Below are 27,502 nucleotides of genomic sequence, written 5' to 3' on the forward strand. Positions count from 1 at the left end.
GGTTGGGGGGGGGGGGCGCTGCTGGAACAGCGGGAACAGAGGCGGTGCCGAGTGCCGAGTTGCGCCTCGCGCCCCTCCTCCTTCAGCCCCGCCGGGGCGTCCCCGACCAGGAGTGGCCTCCCTGCGGGGCTGGGCCCCAACCTCGAGGCCCTGCGGGGTGAGCCCGTCCCTGCCCCGCGGCCACGGGCTCCCCAGGAGGGTGCGGCTCGCGGGAGGCGAGCGCTCAGGGCGCGGCCGGCGGCTCCCGGGGCGCGCGGGGCCGGGGTGCCCGCCCCCCGCCGCCGCCTCCCCCTCCTCCTCCTCCTCCTCCCCCCCCCCTCCTCCTCCTCCTCCTCCTCCTCCTCCTCCTCCTCCGGGCCGGGGCGGAGCGGGCCGGCAGCGGCATGGCGGGCGGGCGGGCCGGGCCCGGGGCGCTGCTGGCGCTGCTGGCGCTGCGGGCCCTCGGGGCGGCGGCGCACCCCCAGTGCCTGGACTTCAGGCCGCCCTTCCGGCCGCCGCAGCCGCTGCGCTTCTGCGCGCAGTACTCGGCCTTCGGCTGCTGCGCCCCCGAGCAGGACGCGGCGCTGGCCCGCCGCTTCGGAGCCCTGGCGGCGCGCGTGGACGCCGCCGAGTGGGCCGCGTGCGCCGGCTACGCGCTCGACCTGCTGTGCCAGGTGAGCGGGCGCGCGTCGGGGCCTCGGCGGCCGGGCGGGAGAGCGGCGGGGGCGGCCCCGCCGGGCGGCGATCGGGAGTGGGCGGCGGGCGTTGAACCCCGAGTCCGCAACCCCCCCCCCCCCCGGCGGAGTCTTCGGCGCCGGGAAACGGGCTTTGCCATTCATTAGCTTCGTGACTCGGGCCTTCCCTGGGCCTCCGTTTCCCCTCGTGAGGCAAGGCGGGCGGACACAGCGATGTCATCACTCCCTTGGGAGTTTGCGGACCCCTCTGCCCTGGGACCCCCTGGAGTCAGCGTGGAGGAGCCCCGCCCTTGTCGGGGCACCGGGATGGGAAGTCTTTGTCCCGCCAGTGCTTCCCGCGCTGCCCCGGGGGAGGTGGGCGCGGCCCGGACCCGCAGGGAGCGTGGTCCACGCGCGGGACTTGGGTTAGCGGAAGGGGTTGGGGGACACCGCTCCCAGTGAGAGCCCCTCCCCCGCCCTGAGGACACGGTCTCAGAGCCCCGCCCCCTTCCTGGACCAGACGTGCCCGGTGCTCAGACCCCGGGGTGAGCCGGCCTGCGATGCTTGTGGCACTTCAGGCCCCCACCTAGGTTCCCGGTGTGCGCTCTCTCTGGGGGCGCCCCCACGTGGCAGAGGGTCTCTCCTCCTTCGGTGTAACCTCTCTGTCCTCATCTCTCCTCTGGGGGCAGAGCCCCTACTTCTGCCGGCACGGGATTGCACAGGATTGTGCCTTAGCTGCTCCTGCATGGGTCTAATTCCCGAGAGGCTGACCAGAACCCCTGGGGAAATGGAGTCAAGGCCAGGAAGCCCTGAGGCTGGCCCCAACCACCATCCAGGCAGCCAGAAGCCTGGGGGAGGAAGGGTCCTGCAGGCCCGCCCAGCTGACGCCCTTCAGACAGCCAGGGGAGGGGCAGGAGGGCTGGCTTGGAATCAGACTTACTGGGTTGATCCTGGCCCTGCCACTCCTGGCTCTGTGACCCTGGACAGGTCACCACTGCACCATTGCATCACCTTTAAAATAGGGGCAATCTTAGCCGTCCCTCAGAGTAGGCACACAGACAGGAGGGCACATACTCAGGGCTCAGTGGTCGATTCTGGTTGGATTTCTCCAGCGCCTCTTTGGCCCCCACTGGCTTCCCAGCTCTAGGTAAGGACCGAGTGGGGCCCAGAGGCCCACTCGGGGGAAGCCCAGAGAGGCAGAGACTTGCCTAGTGGTCACACAGCTCAGTTATGGCCACGGTGGGCACTTGGACCACACTCAGCGCCAGTGTGAGTGGGCCATCTGGGTCAGAAATGAGAGGGCCTGGGAGGGGATGAGGAAAGGGGCCCTGGGGAGCACCAGAATGCGGAGGAGGGGGACACCTGCCGTTGGTGGTCTCTGCTCAGTCCCTGTGCTGTGCTTCTCAGGGGAGCCAGAATGGTCTGGTCAAGCATCTGCCTCCCTCACCAGCGTGGGGGCTCTTTGGAAGCAGGCCCTCCCCTCCCCTCATAGTTGGGCTCGTGCGTTCACTCCACATTTGTTTATTGAGCACCTACTATGTGCCAGGCTCAGCAGGACAAGTAAGGTAGGCGGGTCCTAGGAGGAGGAAGGGAACAGTCAGCCCTGCTATGCCTCCCTGGCAAGAGGCTCCCCTCTTCCCCTGGGAATCTTCCCAGCATGGCTTGGCCTTGAGCAACCAGTGGTAGACCGGCCTCTAGCACTTTACCCCAGGCGTCTCTGAGAGTGACCTCATGTCTGGAGTGAACTTGGAGAGGGCAGTGGAGGTTGGCTCACGGTTTCTCTGGCAGGGCCTCAAGGGAGGGCAGGAGAGTGCTGGATGGAGGACCGTGCTGTCTGCGAGCCAAGGCCATGTCTGGATCCGGCACCCCCTGATTTCCACCCTGGGGAGGTGGCCAAGGTGACTTATTTACAAGTTTCAGTCAATGACAGCATTCAGACATTCACATCTGCCTTAGGGAGACGTACTCCAGACAGGAGAGAGACCGTGAAAACGTGCTCGCTCCCACAGCCCCCTCCAGAACCTGCCCCCATCTGGTGCCCACAGCCCCTCCAGGTGCCCAGGATGGCTCCTTAGCTGGAGGGTGATCGTCCCTTCTGGGCCTTAAGACTCTTTCCTAGGACTCTGCCCTCATCCAACTGACGCCTGTGTCATCAAGAGGAGAAATGACAGCTTGTGACATGTGACATCCTCAGGTTCCTCGTGTCCATATGACAAACTTCTGTGTAACTGAGACTGCCTCTCTGTGTAACCCGAAGTCATCAAAGCCTGGTTTCTGATGGAAATCTACATGGGACACACTCTGTAGGTGCACGTGCAGGACAGATATTTCCCCAGAGCCTGTTAGGGGCTGGCCCTGTCTGGGTGCCCGGGCCCAGAGGCAGTTGGCAAGTCATAGGCCCAGGCTCGAGTCCCCTTGTTCAGATCAGGAGACAGACACACGGATACTTACCAGAATGCACGAAAGGCTTCTCCAGGGTGACTGGACACTATGGGGGATAGGGAGAAAGGCCACACTTTTCCCTGTAAAAGTCAGGGAAGGCTTCCTGGAAGAGGAAACGTTGAATTGCATCTTGATAGTTCACACCATTTGAGCATGTGTTTATTGAACAATGCATGCATGATGTCTCATTTATTCCCGCCGACAACTGTGAGATTGGAATTCCTTTCCCCTTTTACAGATGAAGACACGGGCACAGAGAGGCTAAGGAACTTGCCCCAGGTCACACAGGGAACGGTAGATTCAGTCTCCAGTATGCTCTGGCTCCAAAGCCCTTCCCTTACTGACTTTGTCATACTGCCTGTTTTCTTGAAGCCCCACTGTGTGCTGGGCCCTCGGGCCCCTTCCCTGGAAGGTCCCATAGCCGGTGGGGTAGGTGGACATACAAAGAGAACATAAAGTCCCGGCCAGGCAGGCCAGCTGAGGCATCTCTGACAACCGGGAGGTGACAGATGACCCCCGTGGAGAGCTCAGCCCACAAGCTACAAAGTTACATTTTGGCGATGCTGTGTGGAGGGCCGCGGGAGGGTCCACAGGGGGCCAGGCTGGGGGAGTCAGGGCCCTGGGAGGACGGAGGAGCCAGAGAAGACTTTTCAGTTGGGTCTGGAGTCACGAAGACGAGTTTGCCAGATGAGGAAATGGGGAAGGAAGGAATACCCTCCCTAGAGAGCACTGTGTCCACAGACCCGGCCTTCCTAAGCAGTAGGTGGCGGACATAAAGAAACCTTGGGACTCAGGACCGTGAGTCGTGAGCCTCAGCAGCCGCACAGGGCGACCTCGGGGCAGCAAGGTGGGCGGGCCGTCTGCTCCTGGGCTGAATGGCGCAGGCAGCTGAACGGTGTGATGCTCGATGGGCTTTGCTCGGGTTTTCTGCTGCCCCTTCCACTGACCCCGGGAGGCCAGTTGCTGGTTGTCCCTGGGGACGGCAACCACTACACCCTCCTGTCACGTCCTGCTTGTGGATTCCTCAGGTCTGAGCACCAGGTTTGCTCTGTAAGAGTATGTAGGCCACGAGGAAGGGCTTGCCAGGCCCCGTGTCCATGCATGGACGCTGATGTTCCAGCCTGGCTCCCCGGAGGCCCCCAGTGCTCCCTCTGTAGCTCTGGGCTGGGCTTTGGTGAGCAGAGGGCACCCAGATCGGCTTCCAGAAGTCCGTTCCGCTCCTCATTGTATCCCTGGAGCTGAGGACGGTGCCTGGCACGCAGTCAGCGTCCCGTAAACGCTTGCTGAATGAAACAGTGCTGACTAATCCGGAAAGAGCCCCGCTGTGGGCATCAGGAGGGCTGGGTCTGAGCCATGGCGTGACCACTTCTTGGCACGTAGCCTTCTTTGAGCCTCAGTTCATCACCTACAAGCTAGAAGTCACAGTGACCCTACCTCGCAAAAATTAAATGAGGCGTGTGTGCGGACAGACCCTCCCTGGCCCACCCACGGCTGCCCGCTGGAGTCACAGGAGGCTCCAGGGCAACCGTGTGAGAGACGATCACCCGCGGAGGCCTGGGCCTGGCTGTCTCGCCCACTCGTCGGCTCTGTGGGACGTGGGAAACCCTGTGAGGCCTGGGACAGCGACTGACCAGAGACTTCCAAGCATACGTGGCCAAGTGGCCCTTAGCCTCACAGTAGCAGTAGAGGTGCCGGGAGGACAAGGCCGTGGTGTGACCATGATGGTTCCAAGGGAGGGAGGAGCCCCTGGCCCAGAGCCTGAACACACATCCATGAGGGCGGCTTGCCACCTGTCGGAGCCCCGCCTGGCCCTGCCGGTGAGGAGGGGAGCGTCCGGCCGCGGGAGGAGCACCCCCCAAGGCCTCTAGGGACCCAGAGCCGAGTCGGTCCAGACCTTGGCCCGCTGAGCCCATGGTGGGACCGGGGGCAGAGGGTGCCAGGCACAGACATAAATAATTACCTCTGCTCAGGTCAGGGGCTCTGACTGAAGGAGGTTCTTTTTCTTTTCTTTCGAGTTTATTTATTTATTTTGAGAGAGAGAGAGAGAGAGAGAGAGAATCCCAAGCAGACTCCACACTGCCAGCACAGAGCCCGATGTGGGGCTCGAACCCACAAACCAAGAGATCACGACCTGAGCCAAGATCAAGAGTTGCATGGGCACCTGGGTGGCTCAGTCGGTTAAGCATCCAACTTCAGCTCAGGTCATGATCCCACGGTTCACAAGATCAAGCCCCGCATCGGGGTCTCTGCTGTCAGCCCAGAGCCCACTTCAGATCCTCTGTCTCCCTCTCTCTCTGTCCCTCCTCTCCCTCCCACCCCAAATAAATAAACATTAAAAAAAAAAAAAAAAAACTGAGTCGCTTAATTGAGCCACCCAGGCGTCCCTCAAGGGAGCTTTTCATACAGCCTGTGGAGCTGAGACCTCTGCTCTGGGTGGCGGCGGGGTACACTTAACTAGGCTTTGGGGGCTGGGAGTTAGGCGCCCGCCAGTGAGCCCGGAAATGCCCCGGCTTCTAGGTCGAATCCGGCCTGTGACCTTGGTTAGAGGCTTCCTTCTCAGCCTCTTCTTTCCCATCTGTACAATGGGACTAAGAACATACTCCTGACACAGTCAGTTGCGTTGAGTGATGGCCCTGGCCCACAATCTGCCCAAATGCCCAGAGCTGTTGTTGTTGTTCGCGCTATTTCTCCAACGGCCGCGGCTGTTATTTAAGGATGAATCGATTGCTGCTTTCGAGGGAAGGGCATGCCTGCAAAGGGAACAGTGTGCGCTGAGGCTCAGAGGCGAAAATGGCAGCGTGTCAGGAAACTGAAGGGCGGGCAGGAGGCGGGAGCTGACGGCAGAGCTGTGGGCAGAGCTGGATCCCGAGTGCTGGTACCTCTGCGTTGGCTCTCAGGCTGGGGTCGGGGTGTGAAGGGAGGGATCCTCTCAGCTCTCAGGGGGTGGGTGCTGGAGGCCTGAAGCTGGGGAGGGGTCTGCTGGGGTTTGTCACCTCTGCCTGGGTTCCCGGAAGGCAGAGCCTGGGGCAAAGCTTGCGGGTTATTTCCTTCTTGGGGTGAGAGGACCCGGAAGCACGAGTGTTGGGGGCAGAGGGAGGGCTGAGCCGAGGGTTGCTGCGCGATGCCTGAACTGGTTCCAAGAAGCCATCCAAACTGCGAATTGGGACTGTCTGCCGGGCGAGGAGGAGGGCAGAACACTTCACCCAGCAGCTTCCCGTCCCCAGGGCTCACAGTCCTGCCCCAGGAGGGCCTGACTACCCTGCATTCCAGATCGTGCCCATGTGGGCCCTGAATGGGGTCCCCGGTGTCTCATCAGCGGGGGAGCCCTCGGCAGGAGGCCAGGGAAGCCAAGGGCGGCCGATCCATCTGTCCCCAGAGGAACACTACACTGGCAGCCCGGTGGCAGAGGACCGTCCAGGACCCTGCCCAAGGTGCCTGAGCAGTGGAGGGAGAGGGGTCCGGGGCCAGGGGGATGCGTGGGCATGGGTGTTGCCGATTTGTACATGTGCCAGCCTCCACAGTGGTGGGGAGAGTGGGGTCGGCCAGAGACCAAACCCAGACCCCTCCATGCTGCCCGAATCATATGGAATGACACCGAGGCTGTGCCTCGGTCTCCCCCTCTGTAACACTCTCCCCTTCGTGGGCCCTTGTGAAGATGAAGCCAGTAATGGAGGTAGGAGCACCCATTCACGGTTAAGTACTGGTCAGGTGAGTTAGCTTCCAGCACATTCCCTACGCATTCACTCGGGGCTTACTATGTGCTAGGCACTGTCTTAGGTTCCGGGACACACAGTGATCAAGACGGTCAAAATTCCTGTCCTCGTAGGGACGCCTGGGTGTCTCAGTGCGTTAAGCGCCCAGCTTCGGCTCAGGTCACGATCTCGCGGTTCGTGACTTCGAGCCCCGTATTGGGCTGTGTGCTGACAGCTCGGAGACTGGAGCCTGCTTCGGATTCTGTGTCTTCCTCTCTCTCTGCCCCTCCCCTGCTCACACTCTGTCTCTTTCTCTCACTCAAAAATAAATACACATTAAAGATTCCTTTCCTTGTAGAATTTACCTTCCAAGGAAGACAGACAGTAAGCATGCAAACACATTCATTTTTATCATGATACCAGATGATGGTAAGGTTTGTGATTTAGGGTGTTTTAAGTTTAGTTTTGTTTTGTTTTTTAAGTTTATTTATTTTGAGAGAGAGAAAGCATGTGTGGGGGAGGAAAAGGGAGAGAGGGAGTGAGAATCCCAAACAGGCTCCACACTGTCAATGCAGAGCCCCACACAGGGCTGGAACTCAGGAACTGCGAGATCATGACCTGAGCTGAAGTCTGAAGGTCAACCGACTAAGCCACCCAGGGGCGCCTGGGGGGGTTGGTGTTTGTTTCAAGCAGAGTCAGAAGCCAGGAGGTGGAGGGCAGGGGTGGGGAGGGGTGTGTGTGTGTGGGGGGGGGGTGGCTGGGTGTGGTCAGGGCAGATCTCTCTGAGGATGTGTCCCTTGAGTGGGGATCTAAATAAAGGAAGGAGTAAGTCCCGCAGACACAGGGCGGAGATTTCATATGAAAAGAGGAAGTATAGAAAAGTGCCTCAGGGGCGCCTGGGTGACTCAGTGGGTTAAGCATCTGACTTTGGCTCAGATCATGATCTCCCAGTTTGTGGGTTAGAGCCCATGTCAGGCTCTGTGCTGACAGCTCAGAGCCTGGAGCCTGCTTCCCATTCTGTGTCTCCCTCTCTCTCTGCCCCTCCCCCACTTGTGCACGTGCACACACACTCTCTCTCTCTCTCTCTCTCTCTCTCTCTCAAAATAAACATTAAAAAAATTTTTTTTAAGTTTTTTTAATACATGAACAAAAGGGTGCCCCAGACCCTTTCTGGCACACAGTAGGTACTCAAGGGCTGCTGTTAGTAGTAGTAATATTGTGGTCATTTGGTCTAACAGAAGCATTAAGGCAAGGGAAAGAGAAGGTGAGGAGCTAGGAGGCCAAGGGTTGCCGCTACCTAGTTGAGATCGCCGTGTTGCTAGACAGAGGGGGGCCCCATTTTACAGATCAGCGGCCTGAGGCCCTAGGAGGCGGGAGAGGTCACACGCCTCCTCGCTGCCCCTGTCCCCGCAGGAATGCTCACCCTATGCCGCCCACCTGTACGACGCCGAGGACCCGTCCACGCCGCTGCGCACGGTGCCGGGGCTCTGCGAGGACTACTGTCTGGACATGTGGCAGACGTGCCGGGGCCTCTTCCGCCACCTGTCGCCCGACCGGGAGCTCTGGGCCCTGGAGGGCAACCGCGCCAAGTTCTGCCGCTACCTGTCGCTGGACGACACGGACTACTGCTTCCCGCGCCTGCTGGTCAACGAGAACCTCAACTCGAACCTGGGCCGCGTGGTGGCCGACGCCAAGGGCTGCCTGCAGCTGTGCCTGGAGGAGGTGGCTAACGGGCTGCGCAACCCCGTGGCCATGGTGCACGCGCGGGACGGCAGCCACCGCTTCTTCGTGGCCGAGCAGGTGGGGCTGGTGTGGGCCTACCTGCCCGACCGCTCGCGGCTGGAGAAGCCCTTCCTGAACGTCAGCCGGGCGGTGCTCACCTCGCCCTGGGAGGGCGACGAGCGGGGCTTTCTGGGCATCGCCTTGCACCCCGGCTTCCGGCACAACGGCAAGCTCTACGTCTACTACTCAGTGGGGGTCGGCTTCGACGAGTGGATCCGCATCAGCGAGTTCAGGGTCTCCGCGGACGACATGAACACCGTGGACCACAACTCTGAGAGGTGGTTGCCCTGGGGGCCCGGGTGGGGTGGGGTGGGGTGGGGTGGGGTGGGGGCGGGGCTGAAATCCGGCCACCAGACCCCGCAGGTCGGCAACGGTGCCACCGGTCCGATTCACGGTGTGCACCTGCCCTAGCTGTTAAAACCTCTGTCACAGCCAGGGAGGGGGCCGAGCCCCATGTCCTGGGCTCAGGGGAAGGACAGTCTCAGAACAGCATCACAGGATCACGTCCAGACTCCTGGATCAGCCACTGCGGGTGGTTCATTCCATCTGATTCTCCTAAAGCCCAGGGAGAGTCCCAATGGTCTCCCCATCCTGCAGGTAAGGAAGGGGGGGCTTGGACAGGTAAAATGACCTGCTAGGCCACACAGCTGGCCTAGAATCCCCGTGTGTCTGTCTCCCGAGCCCCACCTTCCACTTCTCCTCCCCTGGACCCTCTGCTCCCTCCGCCTCCCCCAGCAGGTTTCTCTGCACCTTTCAACATGAGCCTCCTTTCTGTGTATTATCTGTGCCCCCCCCCCACCCCGTGTTCAAAACCGGTTTGACCCGGCGTGGCATGAAGGACATACGCATCAGTCTGGGTCCAACAGGAAAATAAACCTGGTACCAGCTAATTCAGCAGAGAGACAGAGGGACTGAATGGATGTGCTTCACTGGTGACTTTTAGAAAGTGACTCTTGATAAAAACGGAAGGTGGGACACGAAAAAGACAGATGAACATACTTCGGAGTGAGTGTTCAGTGAGGGTCCTCTGGGGACCTATCAAGTACCAGCCTAGAACTTGACTCAGGGAGGGACCGGGACCGAGTGGTCATCCTTGCCTGAGTCAGCTGTCAGTCTCCATTCCCAGGGCTGGGATCCCAGCGGGAGGTGGAGGCCTGATGGTCTGAGCTGTCCTTTCCGGGAAGGACTTGGAGGTTGGGGCCCTGTTTTGCTCACCAGGTCACATGTGTTGGCCTCACGTGTGTTGGTTTCAGTGGAAGGTCTTGGTTCTGGAGGCCTGAAGCCTTGGATTCAAGTTACCTGACCTTCTTGTGCCTTGGTTTTTCTTACCTGTATTAATAAAGGGTCACGAAGTCAGTGACCTGTCCCAGAAAACCTAAGCAAACAGGGCCTTGGCTACAAGGGAGGATCTGGAGGAGGAAAAGGGTGAGGATTAGTAGCTACAAGACGCCAGAGGAACAGAAGGGAAAAGTTCTTGGCTTTGCTAAGTTTGCTGCCTGGTACCAAGATATCTGGGTGGACACCCAAGAGTCCGCACTCACGAGCCACTGTTCCTATCCCTGCACCTACCACTTCTGGAGGCAGCACCAGCAGCCAGGGAAGCACGGCTTCCCCCTGCCTCTTGGTTTCCACTCTCCATTGGCAAACCCCAACCAGAAGCCAGCCGGCTGGCCACCTAATGGAGGGTTTTCTGCCATGGCAGTAAAGGAAGTTGCCGAGGGGTGAGTTTGTAGTTGAGCACAGCTCACATCAGCAACCCACCTCTTGGAAGTTATGGTACATAGCAAATGAAGGGGGCGTGTAGAAGAAACCAGTTGTGCCGGTGACTGGGTCGCCAGGGTTGCATAATCGTAACTGGGGGGCTAGCGGTGGGGAGCGGTGAGGAGGCCTGAGTCCTAGTCCCAGCTCGGCTCCCTATGGGCTGTGTGACCTTGGGCCACTTGCTTAACCCCTCTGCGCCTCCAGTTCCCCACTAGCACAATGGAGTGAATTATCCTCACCCAGACTCGTAGATGGATCCTTCTAAAAGTCACCTGCTGTAAAATGTATGAAAAGTCTTTTCAGCTGGGAAACGGCATGGAAGAGAGAAGAGATTTTATTGCTGTGATCTTCTTTTGTGTTTTTGCTGAGGTTGTTTTTATGTGTGTTTGGTGGGGGTGGCTTATCTCCTTTTAGGATAATCCTGGAGATCGAAGAACCAGCCTCCAACCACAACGGGGGCCAGCTGCTATTTGGGGACGACGGGTACCTCTACATCTTTACTGGTGACGGCGGGATGGCCGGAGACCCCTTTGGCAAATTTGGAAATGCCCAGAACAAGTACGTTCTGCTTTGGGCTGGCTGGTGGGTTGGTTTACATACTCTCCTGGAGGAGGGGGGTTACTTCCTCGGCCACACAGTGCAGGGCAGTAGAAAGGGCTTTGGGCCCCAGTTCAGTCTGCAGCTGGGGACTCCTGTCAAGTCGCTTCCACTCCCCAGTTAGAGGGGATAATAATAATCTCCAGGGGAGGCTTGGCATGAGGAGTAAAGGCAATCCTGTGTCTTGAGGACCAGGCACAGAACCCACTTGTCACAGGTGCCTGATAAGTGACATCAGAGAGCCTCTGGGAAGATGGGCTTTTATTGGAAGGCAGCCCAGCCCTGCTTGAACTAGAGGAAGGAAACAGGTCTAGCAGGACTGTCTGGGCAGGAGGGCCCCTGCCCCACGGGTCACCCACATATGGCCTGGGAACCGAGGCATAGTCTTGCTGTCAGGTATCTACTTCTTGGGTTGAGTGGATGGCCTGCCATTATTCCACTTACACACACACACACACACACACGCACGCACGCACATACACACACACACACACACACACACACACACACAGTGTAGACGAGGATATCTAGGGCAGCCTCCTCCATTCTCCTAGCTAAACTGACAAAATCTTCTTTAGCCCAGAAAGTAAAAATAGCGAGGGTGATGTTGATTACAGTAATTAAACGTTCATGATTTGTCACTTGCGCTCTCATACGTGACAGTGTAGGAATCACTGAAGCTTTCTCATGTTTGGGATGTGTTTAGAGATGTAGTTGGGAAAATAGAAATTAAGGATTTGTGGATAATTGGACAGAACTTAAAACATTATTTTGCAGCGATGAGTTTGGCCCCCTTCTGTAGTGAAGCCGGCTGCACAGTGTGTGGGCTCAGGAGTGTGATCTGTGGCTTGGTGCTGAGCAGGCTGGAGTGTGTGGAGGGGGGACTCCTTGGGGCAAAACCAAAAAGACCACAATCGGGGATTAAGGGTGGGGCATCTTTGGGTGGGGTTGAAGAAGACCTCATCTTTGAGGTAGGGGTGGTAGGTGGGGGAGGGGGGGTGAACTGAACGGGCCCTCAGGCCTGCCTGGCTCTCTGACCTGCGGTGGTGCTGCCCGTGATGGCCCAGGGTGTGGGACAGAGAAAGAAAGAGCACCAGCCTCCTATTTCCTGCTGAGATCTGCTGAGGTTTCTCTCCCCTTCCCTGAGCCCTGACCTGTTCTCTTGTGTGATGCTCCTGACTTTGATTGCTGGGTGTTGAAAGAAAACTGTAAATACGAGTCCTTTTTAGGAGTATTTTCACGCCCCCCCACCCCCACAGCCATGTAGGGAGGCAGGAAAGAGGGAGCGCGCTAACCTTACAGTGAGGAGACAGGCGTGGGAAAGTTGGAAAGCGCGTGGTGGCAAAGAGCTTGGGCTTCTGTGCTCCCGCGCTGCCTGGGCTGGATCCCAGCTCTCCCTTTACTAGCGGTGTGGCAAGTGGGCACGTTATGTGGCCTTTCTGAGCTCAGCTGCCGCGTCTGTAAAAGGGCATCACGGAACTGCTCTCCTTGAGCTGAGGCGTTAGAGGGTATGTACGTATATGCGACGCTTCCCACGCAGCCTGGCCCGTAAGAAGGTGCCAGATAAATAAATGCTGGAGGAGTGAGCGAGGTTACCCAGCTGGTAAGCAGCTAAGGAGGGCTTGAACCAGGGCCCTGGGCCTCCCCCCGGCCACGTTCCGGGCTGGCCTTGACCTGGCCCCAGCACCCGCCGCCGGGGGCGCCCGAGAGCCCCGGCGCCGGGCGACCCCGAGCCGCGCCTCCTCCCGCCCGGCCCGCAGGTCGGCGCTGCTGGGCAAGGTGCTGCGCATCGACGTGGACCGCAACGAGCGCGGCCCGCTCTACCGCATCCCGCGCGACAACCCGTTCGTGGACGACCCCGCCGCGCGGCCCGAGGTCTACGCGCTGGGCGTGCGCAACATGTGGCGCTGCTCGTTCGACCGCGGCGACCCGGCCACCGGCGCGGGCCGCGGGCGCCTCTTCTGCGGAGACGTGGGCCAGAACAAGTTCGAGGAGGTGGACCTGGTGGAGCGCGGCCGCAACTACGGCTGGCGCGCCCGCGAAGGTTACGAGTGCTACGACCGCAAGCTGTGCGCCAACGCCTCCCTCGGTGACCGCCATCCCGGACCCTCTCCGCGCCCCCCCTCCCCCGGGGCCCATCTCCCCGGATCTGCACCCCCAGGCCCCGCCATGGTCGTGCCCGCCGCCTCCCTTGTGCCCCTCCCGCCCCCACCCCGTGTCGCGTGGACACCGCCCCGCGCGCCCCCGCGGACACTGGTCCTGGATCCGTCCCCCACCCCAGGGGGTGTGAGCTAGTGCGCTCTCCCTGCCCGGCCGCGCCCTCCCCCGCCCCATCCTGGATCTCCCCTTCTTCTCCCTGGCCAGCGCTCCTGGGCTGTGTCTAGCTCTCCCGCCCTGTCCCCTTCCCGCACACCCATGCTCGACTCCCTGCTTTCCCAGATCTGTAAGGGGCCCCAACTCTGGCCCTCCTGGTGACCTCCCATCCCCTTGCCCCTCCAGACTCAGCCCACCTACCGAACTTCATTGTGGGGGAGGGACTGGCCTCCAGTGAACCACATGCTCACCCCCAGCTTCCGCCCCCCTGCAGATGATGTCCTGCCGATATTCGCCTACCCGCACAAACTGGGCAAATCGGTCACCGGAGGCTACGTGTACCGGGGCTGTGAGTACCCCAACCTGAACGGCCTCTACATTTTCGGCGATTTTATGAGTGGGTAAGTGGCCCATGGGCTCCTGTGCCCGAGCAGCCCCACTGCCCTGAGTGTCTCCGGCCGCTGCCCCCGCGTTTGTGTAAAAAGCCGAGGGTACAGTGGCACGGGCATGTGAGTACACAGCTGCTGTCTGACCGGGACCTTCAAGGGCCAGGCAAGCAGGTCTCTTCCTCTGGGAGGAAGTCTGGAGTTACAGCTCAGGAGACACCGTAACCCGCCCCCTTTTCTCCTGGTTTCTTCCTGCGCTTTGCTGGCTGCCTCAGGCACCACCGTGAAGGCACAGCTCACCACTAAAGACGGGATGCCTGTTTAGTGCAGACCCATCGGTCTTCCCCTCCCACCTGAGATTCCCGGGCTCCGGGCCTGACAGCAGTCCTGAGGGGCAGAGGTGGAAGGGGGAGGGCATGAACAACTTCCGCACACACTCTGCCGTCGCTGCACTAACTGACTGGGGCTCCAGGGGGCATTGGCCCAGAAGAGGCCAGAGAGGTCATTCTGCCTGAATGGGGAGGATGGGGCTCCAGCCAGGGTCTGACCATGGGGCCCCTGGAGTCTTGTTGCCCAGTTCTCATGCTCTATGCCAGTGGCATCTCACTTGCTAAGACCCTAAAGGGTGTGTGTGTGTGTGTGTGTGTGTGTGTGTGTGTGAGCATGGGGTGAGGGTTGGGGTATATCAGATTTTGGAGCGAGAAAAGTGAGCATACCTCCTAAGCCTGCTGTGGGTCAGACTCTTTCCCAAGAAGAGCCCATGACCGCCTCATCCTCCCATTGTCCAGAGGAGGAAACTGAGGACCACAGGGCCTCAAGCAAGACATACACCTGGCACAAAGCTTAAAAGTGCCGCTGGGGAGGGGGATGCCTGGGTCAGTTGGAGGGACAGGAAGCTCTTGATCTTGGGGGCGTGAGTTTGAGCCCCACATCGGGTGTAGAGGTTGCTTTCAAAAATAAATGGGGGCGCCTGGGTGGCTCAGTCGGTTAAGTGTTCAACTCTTGGTTTCGACTCAGGTCGTGAGTTTGAGCCCCAAGTCGGGCTCCACGCTGACAGTGCAGAGCCTGCTTGGGATTCTCCCTCTCTCTCTCTCTCTCTCTGCCCCTCCCCAACTCATGCATGCACTCTCCCTCTCTCAAAATAAATAACCTTAAACATTTAACTAAATAAGTAAAAAAAAATTTTTTTAAATAATTAGTTCCTTTAATTTTATCTTATTTTTAAGTAATCTCTACCCCCAACATGGGGCTCAAACTCACGACCCCAAGATCAAGAGTGGTATACTCTACAGACTGAGCCAGCCGGGTGCTACCCCAAGCAAAGCTTTTTTTTAAAGTAGAGATTACTGGGGCGCCTGGGTGGCGCAGTCAGTTAAGCGTCCGACTTCAGCCAGGTCACGATCTCGCGGTCTGTGAGTTCGAGCCCCGCGTCGGGCTCTGGGCTGATGGCTCAGAGCCTGGAGCCTGTTTCCGATTCTGTGTCTCCCTCTCTCTCTGCCCCTCCCCCGTTCATGCTCTGTCTCTCTCTGTCCCAAAAATAAATAAACGTTGAAAAAAAAAATTTTTTTTAAAGTAGAGATTACTTAAGAATAACATCTTTTTTTCAATGAAAATTTATTTATTTTAATTTTTTTAAATGTTTATTTATTTGAGAGAGAGAGAGACAGAGCGTGAGCAGGGGAGTGGTAGAGAGAGAGAGAGAGAGACACACACACACACACACACACACACACACACACACAGAATCCAAAGCAGGCTCTAGGCTCCAAGCTGTCAGCACAGAGCCCGACATGGCCTTGAACTCACCAACGGCCAGATCATGACCTGAGCCAAAGTCGGACACTTAACCAACTGAGCCACCCAGGAGCCCTTTATTTATTTTTCAGACAGAGAGAGAGAGAGTGCGTGCATGCACGAGTTGGGGTGGGGCAGAGGGAGAGACAGAGGGAGAGGGACAATCCTGGGCAGGCTCCACGCTCAGTCCTGAGCCTGACACAGGGCTCGATCCCACAACCCTGGGATCGTGACTGACCTGAGCCAAAATCAAGAGTTGGACACTGTATTGACTGAGCCACCCAGGCACCCCAGGAATAAAATCTTAAAAAAAAAAAAAAGTGTAGCTGAGGTGGCTTGGGTCTGACCCTGGCCCGCCTGCCTATTAGCTGTGTGACCTTAAGCCAGTGACTTCACCTCTCTGTGCTTCAGTTTCCTCATCTGTAAAATGGAGATGAGAATAGTAGTTGCTTCCTAGGGTTTGGGGACCGAATCAGTTAATACGCACGCAGCACTTAGAATCTAGTATCCGCTCACTATTTGGTGGCTCTTACTTCTTCCCACCCTGGCCTCTCCACCTGAGGGCAGCTAAACAGGGTTCCCCAGGAGTAGAAATAAAGAAATAAGGAAGCCTGAGGCTGGCCAGAGCATTGTCACCTCTTGCAGGCTGCTGACCCGAGGTTGGTTTGTGTCAGCCCCCTCACCGACCCTGACCTGGGCCTTTGGATGCTGGATCCTCTCCAAGCTCCGCCCCTTCCTTAGGATCCGCTTCTGCCGCTCAGCTTTCCCATGAAGCCTCTGTTTCTCTGTCTGAGTCTCCTTTCTCCCGTCTGCTGTCCCCCAAGAGTGTCCAAGTCTCTTGGAATGTGTGTGTGACCACACACATTCCACTCATTTTGCCGGCCTTTCCCAAGCCCTTCTGCTGAATCAGAGGGAGGGCAACAGAGCTGAAATGCCCTTGCTCCCCAGTCAGGGAGACAGGCCCACGCCGGGTCCACTCGAGTGCAGCCTCAGACAGCCTGTGTGCAGTGCTGGGGGAGCCCGGCGCAGGGGCAGTCAGGAGGGCTTCCCGGAGGAGGGCATGTCCAAGCAGGGCCTGGTGATGGACAGGGGGAGAAGGGAGTAAGGGGCAAGATCAGCATATTCTGAAGATGCCCAAGCATCTCCAAAGTGGAGGCGGCTCCAGAGTATGTACCAACTTCCGGCCACCAGGCATGGAGGATTCCGAGGCTCCTGACCGAAGGTCAGTGGGTGGGGCTAAGCTGAGGGGGGGCAGGGGACAGGTTTGTCTCCTCCCCCCGCCCTTGCCTGGTGCATAGTACGTGCCCAGTGAAGAATGCGGTGGGGCCCGCTTTATGAGATCCTAACTGCTAGACCACCAGGGAGCGTGGAGGGCCAGCCTTATGGGTGTGCAGCCTGTGCGGATGCACAGACCTCACGCTCGGAAGGGCCCACACTTGACCGCACAGTGGTCAAGTTCTGCTCTCACTGTATTGAGATACTTGGTAGTTTTTGAACAAGGGGTCCTGTGTGCTGATTTTACCCCGGATCCCGCAAATGACGTATGGTCCCTGTTGCGTGAATAGTACGAGTGGATGGAGGGATTGCGGGTTGGGTTCCCCTGGGCAGCACGCCAGCCAGGACCCCGCAGCTCATCCTTCTTTGCAGGCGTCTGATGTCCCTCCGAGAGAACCTGGAGACGGGCCAGTGGCGCTACAGCGAGATCTGCATGGGTCGAGGCCAGACCTGTGCGTTCCCAGGCCTCATTAACAACTACCACCCTCATATCATCTCCTTTGCAGAGGATGAAGCTGGTGAGGGCTCCTGAGGCCCTGAGGCCTCTCTGTCCAGGCCACAGGCCCCGGACTGATCCCCCGCACCCCCACCCCGTGGGTCCTCTGGGCCTGGGATTCCAGGGACGGGGTCTCGGGCCAGAAATCCCCTTCAGGCTGGGGAGCGAGTGGGCAGTGGCCTGAGACCTTGCTGGGACATCAGTCCCCACCAGCCCGAGCTTCTTTCTCCCCATCCGGAAGACGGGAACAGTGTCCCTGACCCCGCTTCTCCCTGCAAGGCCGCTTCTGGGCTACAAATAATGATGTGGAGTGAGCAGACCGGGAAAGGGTTTATGATGGTGGAAATGCAGGCTGGCGGAGGCGGGGACTGTGTTCCAGACCTCTACCGCCCCGGGTTCGTGAAGACCCAAGAAATCTGGCTTGTAAAATTAAGCCACATAGCACATAGTCCTCAGAAGGTGGGTGGACACCGCCCTCTTGAACACCCTTTGAGGACACTCTTGTTAGTGGGTTCCCATTCAGGCTCTTGCATTTTCAATGCAGGGAACAGGGAGGGAGGGGAGAGGATGAGGGGCCATAGAGGCTGGATCCTGCTCCAGCCTCCTGCCTTTGTCCTTGGCCCCGATTGTCCCTGGACAAAAGCCGAGGGGCCCCCAGTGGGGCCTGGGGGATGCTTGGCGGGGTTGCTAGGCAACGCCCACCCAGGGACCTTTGGAGGGGTATCCCCTGCAGGGCCCAGGGCCCAGAGCCCCCAGGCCTAAGTCTGGGAAACCTTTGTTGGATGACACCCGTCACAGTCTAAATTTTCAAAAGGGCAGCCCCAGCCCCCCACCGCCCTCCCAAACCCACTGGACCTTGAAAGCCTTTTCTTTCGGCCAGTAGGGGGTTAATGTGTTTTGGAAGGAGGGGCGCCCTCCCCCCCCCACCCCCCCACCGGGAGCAGGACTTGGAAGGTGCAGTTCCCAAGGGGCCCTTGTTCAGCCCTCTGAGTGATACCAAGTAATGGAGAGCCAGGAGGAGGCTCCTCTAAACCACACGGCCCGGGGGCAACACACTGGTGAGCTCAGGAGGGCGACCTCTGGAAGGCACAGAGCCCTGGGGTCCAACACAGACAGTCCTCCCCCAGCCCCGGGCTCAGGCTCCTACCTCTCCAGTTGTTCTCCTGACATTTGCAAATTGGCCACAAGGACCTCTGCTGGCCTGGGGTTCTCCGGTTCAGTCCACGCAGCAGAGAGAAGAGGGCAGTGTGGCCCTGGGTAGGGTGCCGGTGGGGGCTGTGGCTCCCAGCAGACCAGGCTGACAGGCCAAGGAGTGCGCCTGGTCCAAGCCCATCACCTTACAGAGGTGGGGGTGGGGGGACTGTACCCAGCCTGGTGCTCGGAGGCCTCCCAGGGCCTTGAGCTCGAGCTTGGTCAGCCAAAGGAAGACTGACCTTGGAAAAGAGCATTCCAGAAGGAGGCAGCAGCATGTGCAAGGAGACCCAAGTCACTCCCAGGGCCTGGAGAGTAGGTGTGAGGGCTGCACAGCCAGGGAGGAGACAGGGGCTCCCAGGGGCCACTCTTCAGAAAGAGGCCCAGAGAGGGAAGTCACAGCCCAAGGCTGCACAGCAAATCCATGCCTATGACATGGGTTCTCTCCAGCAGGGACTGTCCTCCTGGGGTACGGTTGCATCATCACCTTGGGGACTTATTTGCCACCCCAACCCCACCAAAGCAGGGCTGGTGCTCCTGGGGGTGGGGTGTCAGAGGCCACTGAGCACTCAGCATCCTGCCCTCCCCAGCCCCAGGCTCCCCACCACAGCTGGGTCTACCCCAGTTACACAAGTTGGCCCCCCCCCCCCCCCCCCCCCCCACTGCAAGCGTCTTTCCCTTTGTGGAATTCCCTGGGTTTCTTGGGCCTTGATGCTCAGACCCCACCCCCATGCAACCCTCCTTGACTGCATCTGTCCCCACAAATATGCCTTCCTCTGAGTTCTCACCTCTCTGTCCGACTTAGTGGTTCCTTGGGGACCACCCCCATCCTTGGGAGAACTCTTCACTGTACTCTTCCAATGACAGAAGTATTAGCATGGCCGAACTGTCACATTGAATCACAACGTGGGCTGTGTCTGGGCCTCCCGGCCCCCATGTGTCCTACAGTGATGAAGGAGGACTTGGGGGCAGCAGACATTCCTGAGTTCCAGGCCTGGCTTAACCACTCACCAGCTGTGTGACTTTGGACAAGTCGCTTAACCTCTCTGAGCCTCTCGTTTTCTCATCTGTAAGGTGGGAACGATGAAGCCTATTTCCTGGGCATTGGTGCCTCTGGCAGCAAGAACCAGGGGGCGGGATGAGGGTGAGGAGAGAAAGAACTCACATTTGCTCAGAGTGTCCAGGTGATTATAACTCTCAGGGGCCCCGAGAGGTCGAGGAAACTGAGGCGCCAAGTGGGGCTGTCCCTGAGCTATAGGCGTGCACATGGGGCTCAGCGCAGGAGCCCTGCCCCCCACTTCAAGCGTGGACTCTTCTGCCCCTGCCACCTGCCTGGGAGATGCCTGCTGGTCAGTGGAGAGAGACTCTAGTCTCCAGGACTTGGCAGGACCCGGATCCTGAGGATGACAATAATAGCAACAGTGACAATAGCTAATATCGATGGAGCATTTAGTCGGTGCTCTTTGAATCCTTATTAGAGCCCTAGGATCCCCTATATCCCATGTTGGGGATAAGGAAGCCGGGGCTCAAAGGGCCACATGTGCCAACAGTAAGCAGTAAGCAGTTGGCTGGGGAGCTGGGCTGTGGCCCCTCCCTGTGCCCAGGTGGTGCTGTGCATGAAGCCAGGCAGGGACCAGGGTGGGGCTGGGTCCCCAGGGAGGAGGCAAGATGGTGGGTCGGTCCCGGCAGAGCCGCCCGCAGCCCGGAGACTGCTGTAGACTGCTCTCTTTCCCAGCCTCTGGTTCCTGCAGACCTGGAAGGCCCCTGGCACGGCTCTCTGGGGTTGGGGTCCGTGTCAGAGCCTGAGAGGAGCCGGGGGGCGGGGGTGGGGCCGGTCGGGACCATATCCCAGGCCGTGTTCTCACTCCTGGCCTGGTTTCTCGCCCAAGGGGAGCTGTACTTCATGTCAACAGGCGTGCCGAGCGCCGCAGCGGCCCGTGGGGTTGTCTACAAAGTGATCGACCCTTCCAGGTGAGTCCCGCCCACGGCACTGCCTGGGCTCCTGCTGTCTGCCAGGGGTCCTCGCCTCCATTGCCTTCTTTTCCTCTCTGCCACCCCCTGGGGGGGGGGGTATCACTCATAGCCCCATTTTTCAGAAGGGAACACTGAGACCCAGAGAAGGGAAGTGACTGGCCAAGCCCACAGTGCTGGTGAGGGGCAGACCCAGGACTCAAAACTGGATATGCCACCTCGAATCCAGCTCTGCTCACGCCCCGACCCTGGACTTTCTCCTCTCTGACATGCCCCTCACTCCTCGGCCAGCCCACCCCCGCGCCACCCGACAGGCCCCCAGCCCCTGACTTCCCTCTGAGATACCCTGATGCCCGCCTGTCCCCACCGCAAGGCTGCCTCCCACCTTCCCTTGGGGAAACCAAGCCACTGGCTACTGTGTGGAACATGCTGGAGCTTCCAGAACACCTCCCTGACCCTCCCCCCGCCCATCTCTGTTTTGCTTCTGCATGGAAAGCCACTGATTTGGTGCCGGGCGGTGTTCTGACTCCTTCCCCGTGAAGCTCACTGACTTCTCAGCTGCTTAGTTTGCAGGGATAGAAATCACGTAAAGTCGAGTGCCCCGGGTCCAGCCAGAGCCGGAACTGGGGTTGGGACGAGGCAGCTGGCTCTGGAGCCTTGCCCTGACCCCTCCGCTGCACAGCCCCACCCTTCGCCTCAGGCCTCACTGCCTCCAAGGATCCTTTCCCTCAGGCTTGGTCCGGGGCTCCCCTAGGCTCTCGCCACTCAGACCCCTAATCTGTACTCTCTCCCTGGCCCTGGGGTCTCCAGGGCTAAGTCTGTCGTCTTCACTGTTTCAAAGTCGGCGCTGGCCCTGGGCCTGGCCTGCAGCATAGAGCGGAGACTCAGGCACGCCTGATGAATGATGGTGATCTTTCTTCAGCCCCTTCTCCGCCCTTAGAGTTTTGCTTCTCAGTCGGCCTCCATTCTGCCCCTGGGCCAGCTGCCCCCCACGTGTGCCCGGCTGGTGCTCACCCCCCAGCACACAGCCTCAGGTGCTCTCGAAGCATCCGGTCACGTGTGGCAGACCCCGGCACACACAGTCACCCTGACCTTTGAAACACGCTGGTTTTGGAAAAATCCTGAAAAACATCATCGCACTTCAAAAAAAATAATTAAAAAAAAATTACAGTAGGCTTAGATTTGCAGACAAATTGCAAAGATAGTTCAGAATTTCCCACACACCCCTCGCCTGATGTCCTCTGTCGTAAACATCTTGCATCATCAGGGTCGCGGTGCATGAACCGATATTGGCACATTGCTATTAATTAAAGGGTTTCTCTGGGTTTCCCCTGCTGTCCTTTTTCCGCTCCAGGATCCTGTCCAGAATGCCATGTTACGCTCAGCCATCCTGTCTCCTTAGCTTCCTCTGGCCTGTGACAGCCTCCCAGACATTCCTTGTTGACCACACTTTTTTTTTTTTTTTTTTTTTTAACACAAATCTATTCGTTCTTGATATCGTTATTAGGAAACACAGAAATACTCCCTCCTTTCTTCCCTCCTTTCCATTTGCCCCAGGTCTCCTCGGGCTTTTATCTGCTAGCTCCAGGACTCATGTCAACGCAAAGGAGCACACGCAAACTTTGCATTTTTCTTTGTTCGTTTTCCCCGCTTTGTATACACATCTCCACCGGGTAACACCACTCTCCAAAGGATCGTTTTTAATGGCTGTGTAATTTGCTGTTGAGTCACTGCGCCATAATTATCTTACCCATTCCTTGGCCATTTAGGTTATTCCCCCCCCCTTTTTTTAAAGAGTGCTTCTCTAAGGAAATATCACATATATGGAGCATGTAATTCATACCAGAGGCTGCCTCAGACCCGTCATCTCCTTTCGCCATGCAGCGCCCTTTCCTTGACGGAGGGAACCCGAGGCTTAGGGAGGTCTCTTGTTCTAGATCTCCTGGAGTGGGGAGCCAGAAACAGGCTAGACTCCTTCCCTTCCCGCCCTCTCCCTCGTCCCTTTTGTGTGTCTCTGTTAGAATGCATGTCTTTCTCTGCACCCACAACGTACTGCCTAGAGGCTCCCTTGCAGAACACGGGGAATGAAGAACTCAGGAGTGGGCGAGTGGGGCGGGGGCATCCAGCACTGCCCCGACACAACGACTGCGGCATTGGCGGGGGCGGGGGGGTATCTCCCACCTTTAGCGGAACAGAGTTTTTGTTTTCGTTCTTGTTTTTACATGATTTCCTTAAGGAACAAAACCGTGCTGGGCCTGTCTGAAGTGTGTGGGTACTACCTGGGGTTCAGGGCAACGGGAAACCCACCCGGTCCGCAGCTTTGAGAAGCGAGTGTGCCTGGCCGTGTCTTCGGTCTCCGGGTGCGGGAAGGCCCATATCCCTCCTCAGTTTCCCTCTTTGGCCAAGCCGGTCTGGAAGTCACCTCGTGTCACATGGCCACTCACCCCTCGGGCTTTCCCCTTGTGCTGCCGGGACCCTATTGAAGTCTGGGCTCACGTGGGCCAGTCCCAGAATAGGGCCGGTCCCATTCAGAGACTCACAGATCGACAGCCAAAAGCTAATTAAAATGGAATCCCATTCCTTCCTTGTGCCCCTCGGGGATGTCAAAGGAGGCCCAATTCATAGCCCTGGCAACCCTTCTCGGACTCTTTTTTTTCTCCCAGTCCTCTCAAACCCCACCCTCCAGGGCCCCCGGATCCCTCAACCTCTGGTGCCAGCCCTGAGGCTCTCCCTGGCCCTTTATCTCTAGACTGACCTTACCTTGCCCTCACATGCCGCATCACCAAAATCCAGGAGCCAGAGGGGCAGAGAGAGACCCTCCTCAAAGGCTGTGCGGCGTGGGGGCTCCGGTGGGGCTCAGGAATCGGGCTGCGGCCGCGGTTACAGAAGTGGGCTGATCACATTCCCAAGGACAGTTCATGCTCTGAATCCCAAGTGGCCCAGGAAAGCCTGAGCCGCCCGCCCCCCCGTGCTCTCGGAGCAGAGGCGGAGCGGGCCCTTGGCAGGATCTCTGTCCTGGGGTTGGGCTCCTAGAGCCTGGGGCACGCAGGCTGCCACGGGCCACACCGCAGGTGCCTCCACAGATGGCCCCCATTGATACTGTCCACACCTGCCTGGGCCTGGCTGTACAACCTGCCTGGCTGCAGGAGGAGAGCAGGTGGCAGAGGGACATGCTCGGGGCGGGCTCCCCTGGGCGGGGGGCGCTCATGACCTCCTGTGTGTCGGCAGACGGGCACCACCCGGCACGTGCCAGATCCAGCCTTCCCGGGTGAAGGTGAGGAGCCGCCTCATCCGTTTCGTGCCCAAAGAAAGTAAGTGCCCACACGGCGTGGGAGGGAAGCTCCTGTAGCCCGTAGCGGCTGGGTGGAGGGTCCTTCCAGCTGGCCCTGGATGCCCTTCCTGGGCCCCTGTGCCTAGCACTGGGAGGGGCACACATCAGACACTCAGTTAAAGCTGGTGGAGCTCTTTAAACCCAGGTCATGGGTAAGTGGCCTCAAGGGGGCAAGGAACAGGGAGAGACGGCGGGCGCCAGGCCAGGTGCACTCAGAGCTCTTGGGGGCAGAGACAGTGGGTTGATCTGCAGGGGACCAAGACTGGAATGGGTCATTTCAGGTGCAAGAGCCCCAGGAGAGGGGGCATTTGCCTGGGGCCGCCATAGGATGGTTCCGTTGTGACCAGCTCAGTGGAGAGGGAGGTGGGTGCAAACCCATGACCTGAGGGCCGGCCAAGGCCGCGGATGATGGTCCCTGGCGTCTGGGGCCAACTGAAAGGGTATGCCTGAAGAGGGGTCTTATCCCCGGGGCCCCAGCTAGGTGGGAACACAGACCAGTGCTGCCAGACCATCCATTCTTAAAAGAAGCAGGAAAAATGCACCCATCCATCCCTCCATCCATCCATCCATTTGCTTACCACATACACGTGCTTCATGCTGGGGACATACCGCCGAGCAAGACAGACACAGTCCCTGCCTGCTCGGGTGGTTATATACGATCTCCCCATTTGCAAATTTGGGCAACTCTGGTTCGAAATTTAAAAAATCGCCCTGCAGGCCAAAGGAAATACTTCAGTGGGCCAAGTGTGCCCAACAGATAGATCACCAGTGGGTGGGCTGAGGGATAGGGGGGCAGGAAGAGGGGGCGTGCTCGACACCTGACAGTTGGGGGTGGCCAGCCCTGAGGAGGCGGTGCCCCCAGGAGAGGAAAGTTGGGGGAAGGAATGAGCTCAGTGTTTTGGGACGTTCATTTTAGCAGCAGCTGGTTCTAGGCCTTGGCGGGTTTTCCATTCATTCAGCAGTTTCTGGCACTTTCTATAGTTACCCATTCGGTGCTGGATGCTGGGGCCACAGGAGAAGGCAGACCGGGCCCTGTCCTGGCTGAGACCGACAGAGAAGTCACTTATGGCCCCAGGGCCTTTACAGAAGTGTGTGCCAGCTGCCACGGGGACCCAGAGCAGTGCAAGACTGGGGTGGGGGTGGGGGGTTCCTGGAGGCCGAGGGTTGGGGCCTGGAATGAAGAGGAAGGTCCGCTGGAGGTGGGGTCGGGGCGCAGTCTAGGCAGCGGGGGACCGGCAAAAGCCAAAGCAGAAGCGAGGCAGCCTGGGGGCCGGAAGTCCTTCCCTGTGGGTGGCCTGGGGGCCAATGTGCAGGGAGGGGGGCGTCTGGCCCATGTCGCTGGGCTCCTGGCCCTGACCTGCACGTGGCTTCGAATCAAGACCCTTTCTCAGCCTTCATCTCAGCTGAGGTGGGGAGGTTTGGGGTTTGGACTGGTGGCCCTGGGATCCCTCCCCATAGTAATGGCGTAGTCTGGGAGTGCCGTCTCTCCTGGCAGCGTCTCGTGGAGGGTGAGGTTTATCTCTGGGGCTGACCAGGGCCAAGTGTGAGGCCCACGTGCTGCAGGGATGCAGGGAGTCGCCCGCCTCAGCTCCCCACGCCCCGTGTTGGGGTAGATGGCCAGGGTGCCCTGTCTCCGACCCCAGCTCTGGTCAGTGTGGGCCCCAGCCCCCAGCCAGCAGCCTGGAGGAGAGACCTTCACGTTGGAGGCCCTGCGCCCTCCAGTTCCCGTCCTGCCCGTCGGCCTTAGATGAGATAGATCCTCACTTTCTTCTCATCGGTGGGTGTCAGCGTCCTCACCCCTACGCAGGAGATTGGAACCAGAAAGAGTCACTTGCCCGAGAAGCCCTCCCAGACACTCCTTCCCCTCCGCGGGGCTCACGAGTTAACAGCGTGAGGGTCTGTCCCGTGTCCCTGCTCCCAGACTAGAGACTCCCAGAAGGCCAAGACTAGGGCAAGGCGGGAGACCCCAGTAGCAGACTGGCGTAAGCCAGCTGCCAGCTAGTGTGCACAGAATGAGGAAGCACCTCACCCAGCTCCAGGCTGGCACCTCCAAGAGGGACCCCATCCTCAGGGTCAGAGCCCAGGGCAGAACAAGAACATTTTCCCCTTGTGAGGGGTGGAGGGCGGCGGTCTGCATTCCTGGGTGGAGAGCAGGGGTGGTGTGGGCGGCCGGGGTCCCTCTGACCGCACGCTCTTCCTCTGCGCAGAGTTCATCCGGAGGGAGGAGAGCACCCCACGGCCCACAGCGCGTGCACCCACCAAGGCGCCCCGCCGCAGCCGCCCCACGGCCGCTCGGCCCGCGCCCACCCCGCGGCCCGCCCGGCCCACTCGGCGGCCGGGGGGCCGGAGGGGCGGCGGGCGGCGGCGGGGGCGACCGGGCACGGCTGACCCCGCGCCCTCGAACGGCGCCGTGCGCCTGGTGCGGCCCGCGGGCCTGAGTCCCGGCCGCGGGCGCGTGGAGGTGTTCGCGGGTGGCCGCTGGGGCACCGTGTGCGACGACGCCTGGGACACCAAGGCCGCCGCCGTCGTGTGCCGCCAGCTGGGCTTTGCGCACGCCGTGCGGGCCACCAAGCGCGCGGAGTTCGGCGAGGGCCACGGGCTGCCCATCCTCCTGGACGACGTGCGCTGCGCGGGCGGCGAGCGCAACCTGCTGGAGTGCACGCACGCCGCCGTGGGCACGCACAACTGTGGGCACCAGGAGGACGCGGGCGTCGTGTGCAGCCACGAGGACCCTGACCTGTAGGCGAGCACCTGCCGGCCGGCCAGGCCACCTCCTTCCCGCCGGGGCCCGGCAGGACCCCTCCGCCCTGAGCGCGCCGGGTGCGCGCCCGAGTCTGGAGGCGGAGGGGGCCCATCTGTAACGCCGTCCCGCGGCCCCGTGTGAGGTGTGTGCGGGGCTCGCGTGCGCTCTGTGTCCCTGCCCGTGTGTCTTCTGCAGACCAGAAGCCACAGCGTGTTGGGGTCCGTGTGCTCATGGGCCCCAGGTGTTCTTTCCTTACTCCCAGACATCTCAGGCATGCGCAGGAACACAGTCGGGCCCTGGACCCTGAGCACTGAGGGATGCTACTCTTCAAGGGCAGACATGGCCCTTGGCCGAGTTAACAGAGGCCCAGCTGGCAGACCGAGGGAGGGGACCAGGCCTGTCCTGCCCAGGGCTGGAGTGGAAGGCCCTGGACCATCCGGAGCATGGCCTGAGAACCCGTGGCCCAGCAGTCAGAGGTGCGGAAGAGAACAGGAAGGCAGTGGGGCCAAGGGGAGGTATTAGACCGATGGGTCTGGGCTGACCCGGGGGCCATGGCATCTGAGTGAGGGTCAGGCTGCCTAGGGGGAGGTGAGCGCCCGGGGAGGTACCCCTGGGAGAAGCCTTCTGGTCATCTTGGGCTTCATTGTCATGCTGGGTCTATGTGGGTGCTCTGGGGACAGTGCTGGGTCCCCTGGCCCTGAGACCTGACCCTCCAGTGCTCACTGGGACAGAAGCCACCCATCTGGCCACTCCAAGCACCACGGCCCCCAGCGAGTGAGTGAGGCATCAGGATTCTCCACCTTAAAGGCTGTATCGGGGGCGCTGGAGCCACTTTGGTCATCTCCATCCCCGCACGGCTCAGTGAAATCCCAGGGACCCCCGATTCCTCCAGTGGTTTCCCCCAGGAGTCCAGAAAGACTACTGATGCTCTGTCACCCAAAGCTGTGCCAACAACGTCACTGTTTACAACCCCCTTCCTGCCTCTTCTTTCTGATCCATGCTGCCTGGGATCTGGAGGTGGGGACGGAGGAGGGGGGCTGGTGGAAGTTCCTTTGCCCATTAAGCCCCTCCCCCA

The 27,502-nt window shown here is 59.6% G+C and overlaps 1 protein-coding gene across 4 annotated transcripts; it reads left to right on the top strand.

The window, feature by feature from the left end:
• On the top strand, window positions 1-27,401 carry HHIPL1 (HHIP like 1). 4 transcript variants are annotated; one of them, XM_045452051.1, is made up of 10 exons: window positions 1-653; window positions 2,442-2,551; window positions 8,201-8,847; window positions 10,745-10,888; window positions 12,688-13,016; window positions 13,515-13,641; window positions 17,068-17,213; window positions 20,272-20,353; window positions 23,582-23,664; window positions 25,892-27,401. In XM_045452051.1, the coding sequence occupies exons 2-10, from the start codon at window positions 2,471-2,473 to the stop codon at window positions 26,425-26,427; spliced, it is 2,175 nt and encodes a 724-aa protein (XP_045308007.1). In that variant the 5' UTR covers window positions 1-653; window positions 2,442-2,470; the 3' UTR covers window positions 26,428-27,401. The 4 variants fall into 4 exon arrangements, with proteins under 4 accessions (XP_045308007.1, XP_045308006.1, XP_045308009.1 ...); XM_045452053.1 differs by lacking the exon at window positions 2,442-2,551 and adding an exon at window positions 6,320-6,526 and having other exon boundaries at window positions 549-653; XM_045452050.1 differs by lacking the exon at window positions 2,442-2,551 and having other exon boundaries at window positions 353-653.
• The last annotated feature ends 101 nt before the right edge of the window (window positions 27,402-27,502 follow it).

Source organism: Leopardus geoffroyi, chromosome B3 (assembly GCF_018350155.1).
Source record: "Leopardus geoffroyi isolate Oge1 chromosome B3, O.geoffroyi_Oge1_pat1.0, whole genome shotgun sequence".
NCBI lineage: Eukaryota > Metazoa > Chordata > Mammalia > Carnivora > Felidae > Leopardus > Leopardus geoffroyi.

What these genes read in the sequence shown, in the direction of transcription:
- HHIPL1 (XM_045452050.1), top strand. Translation starts at nt 384, where the DNA reads ATGGCGGGCGGGCGGGCCGGGCCCGGGGCGCTGCTGGCGCTGCTGGCG. An exon ending in GTGGACCACAACTCTGAGAG is followed by an intron (nt 8,848 to 10,744) that starts GTGGTTGCCCTG and finishes ATCTCCTTTTAG; the next exon opens with GATAATCCTGGAGATCGAAG. An exon ending in GTGCGCCAACGCCTCCCTCG is followed by an intron (nt 13,017 to 13,514) that starts GTGACCGCCATC and finishes GCCCCCCTGCAG; the next exon opens with ATGATGTCCTGCCGATATTC.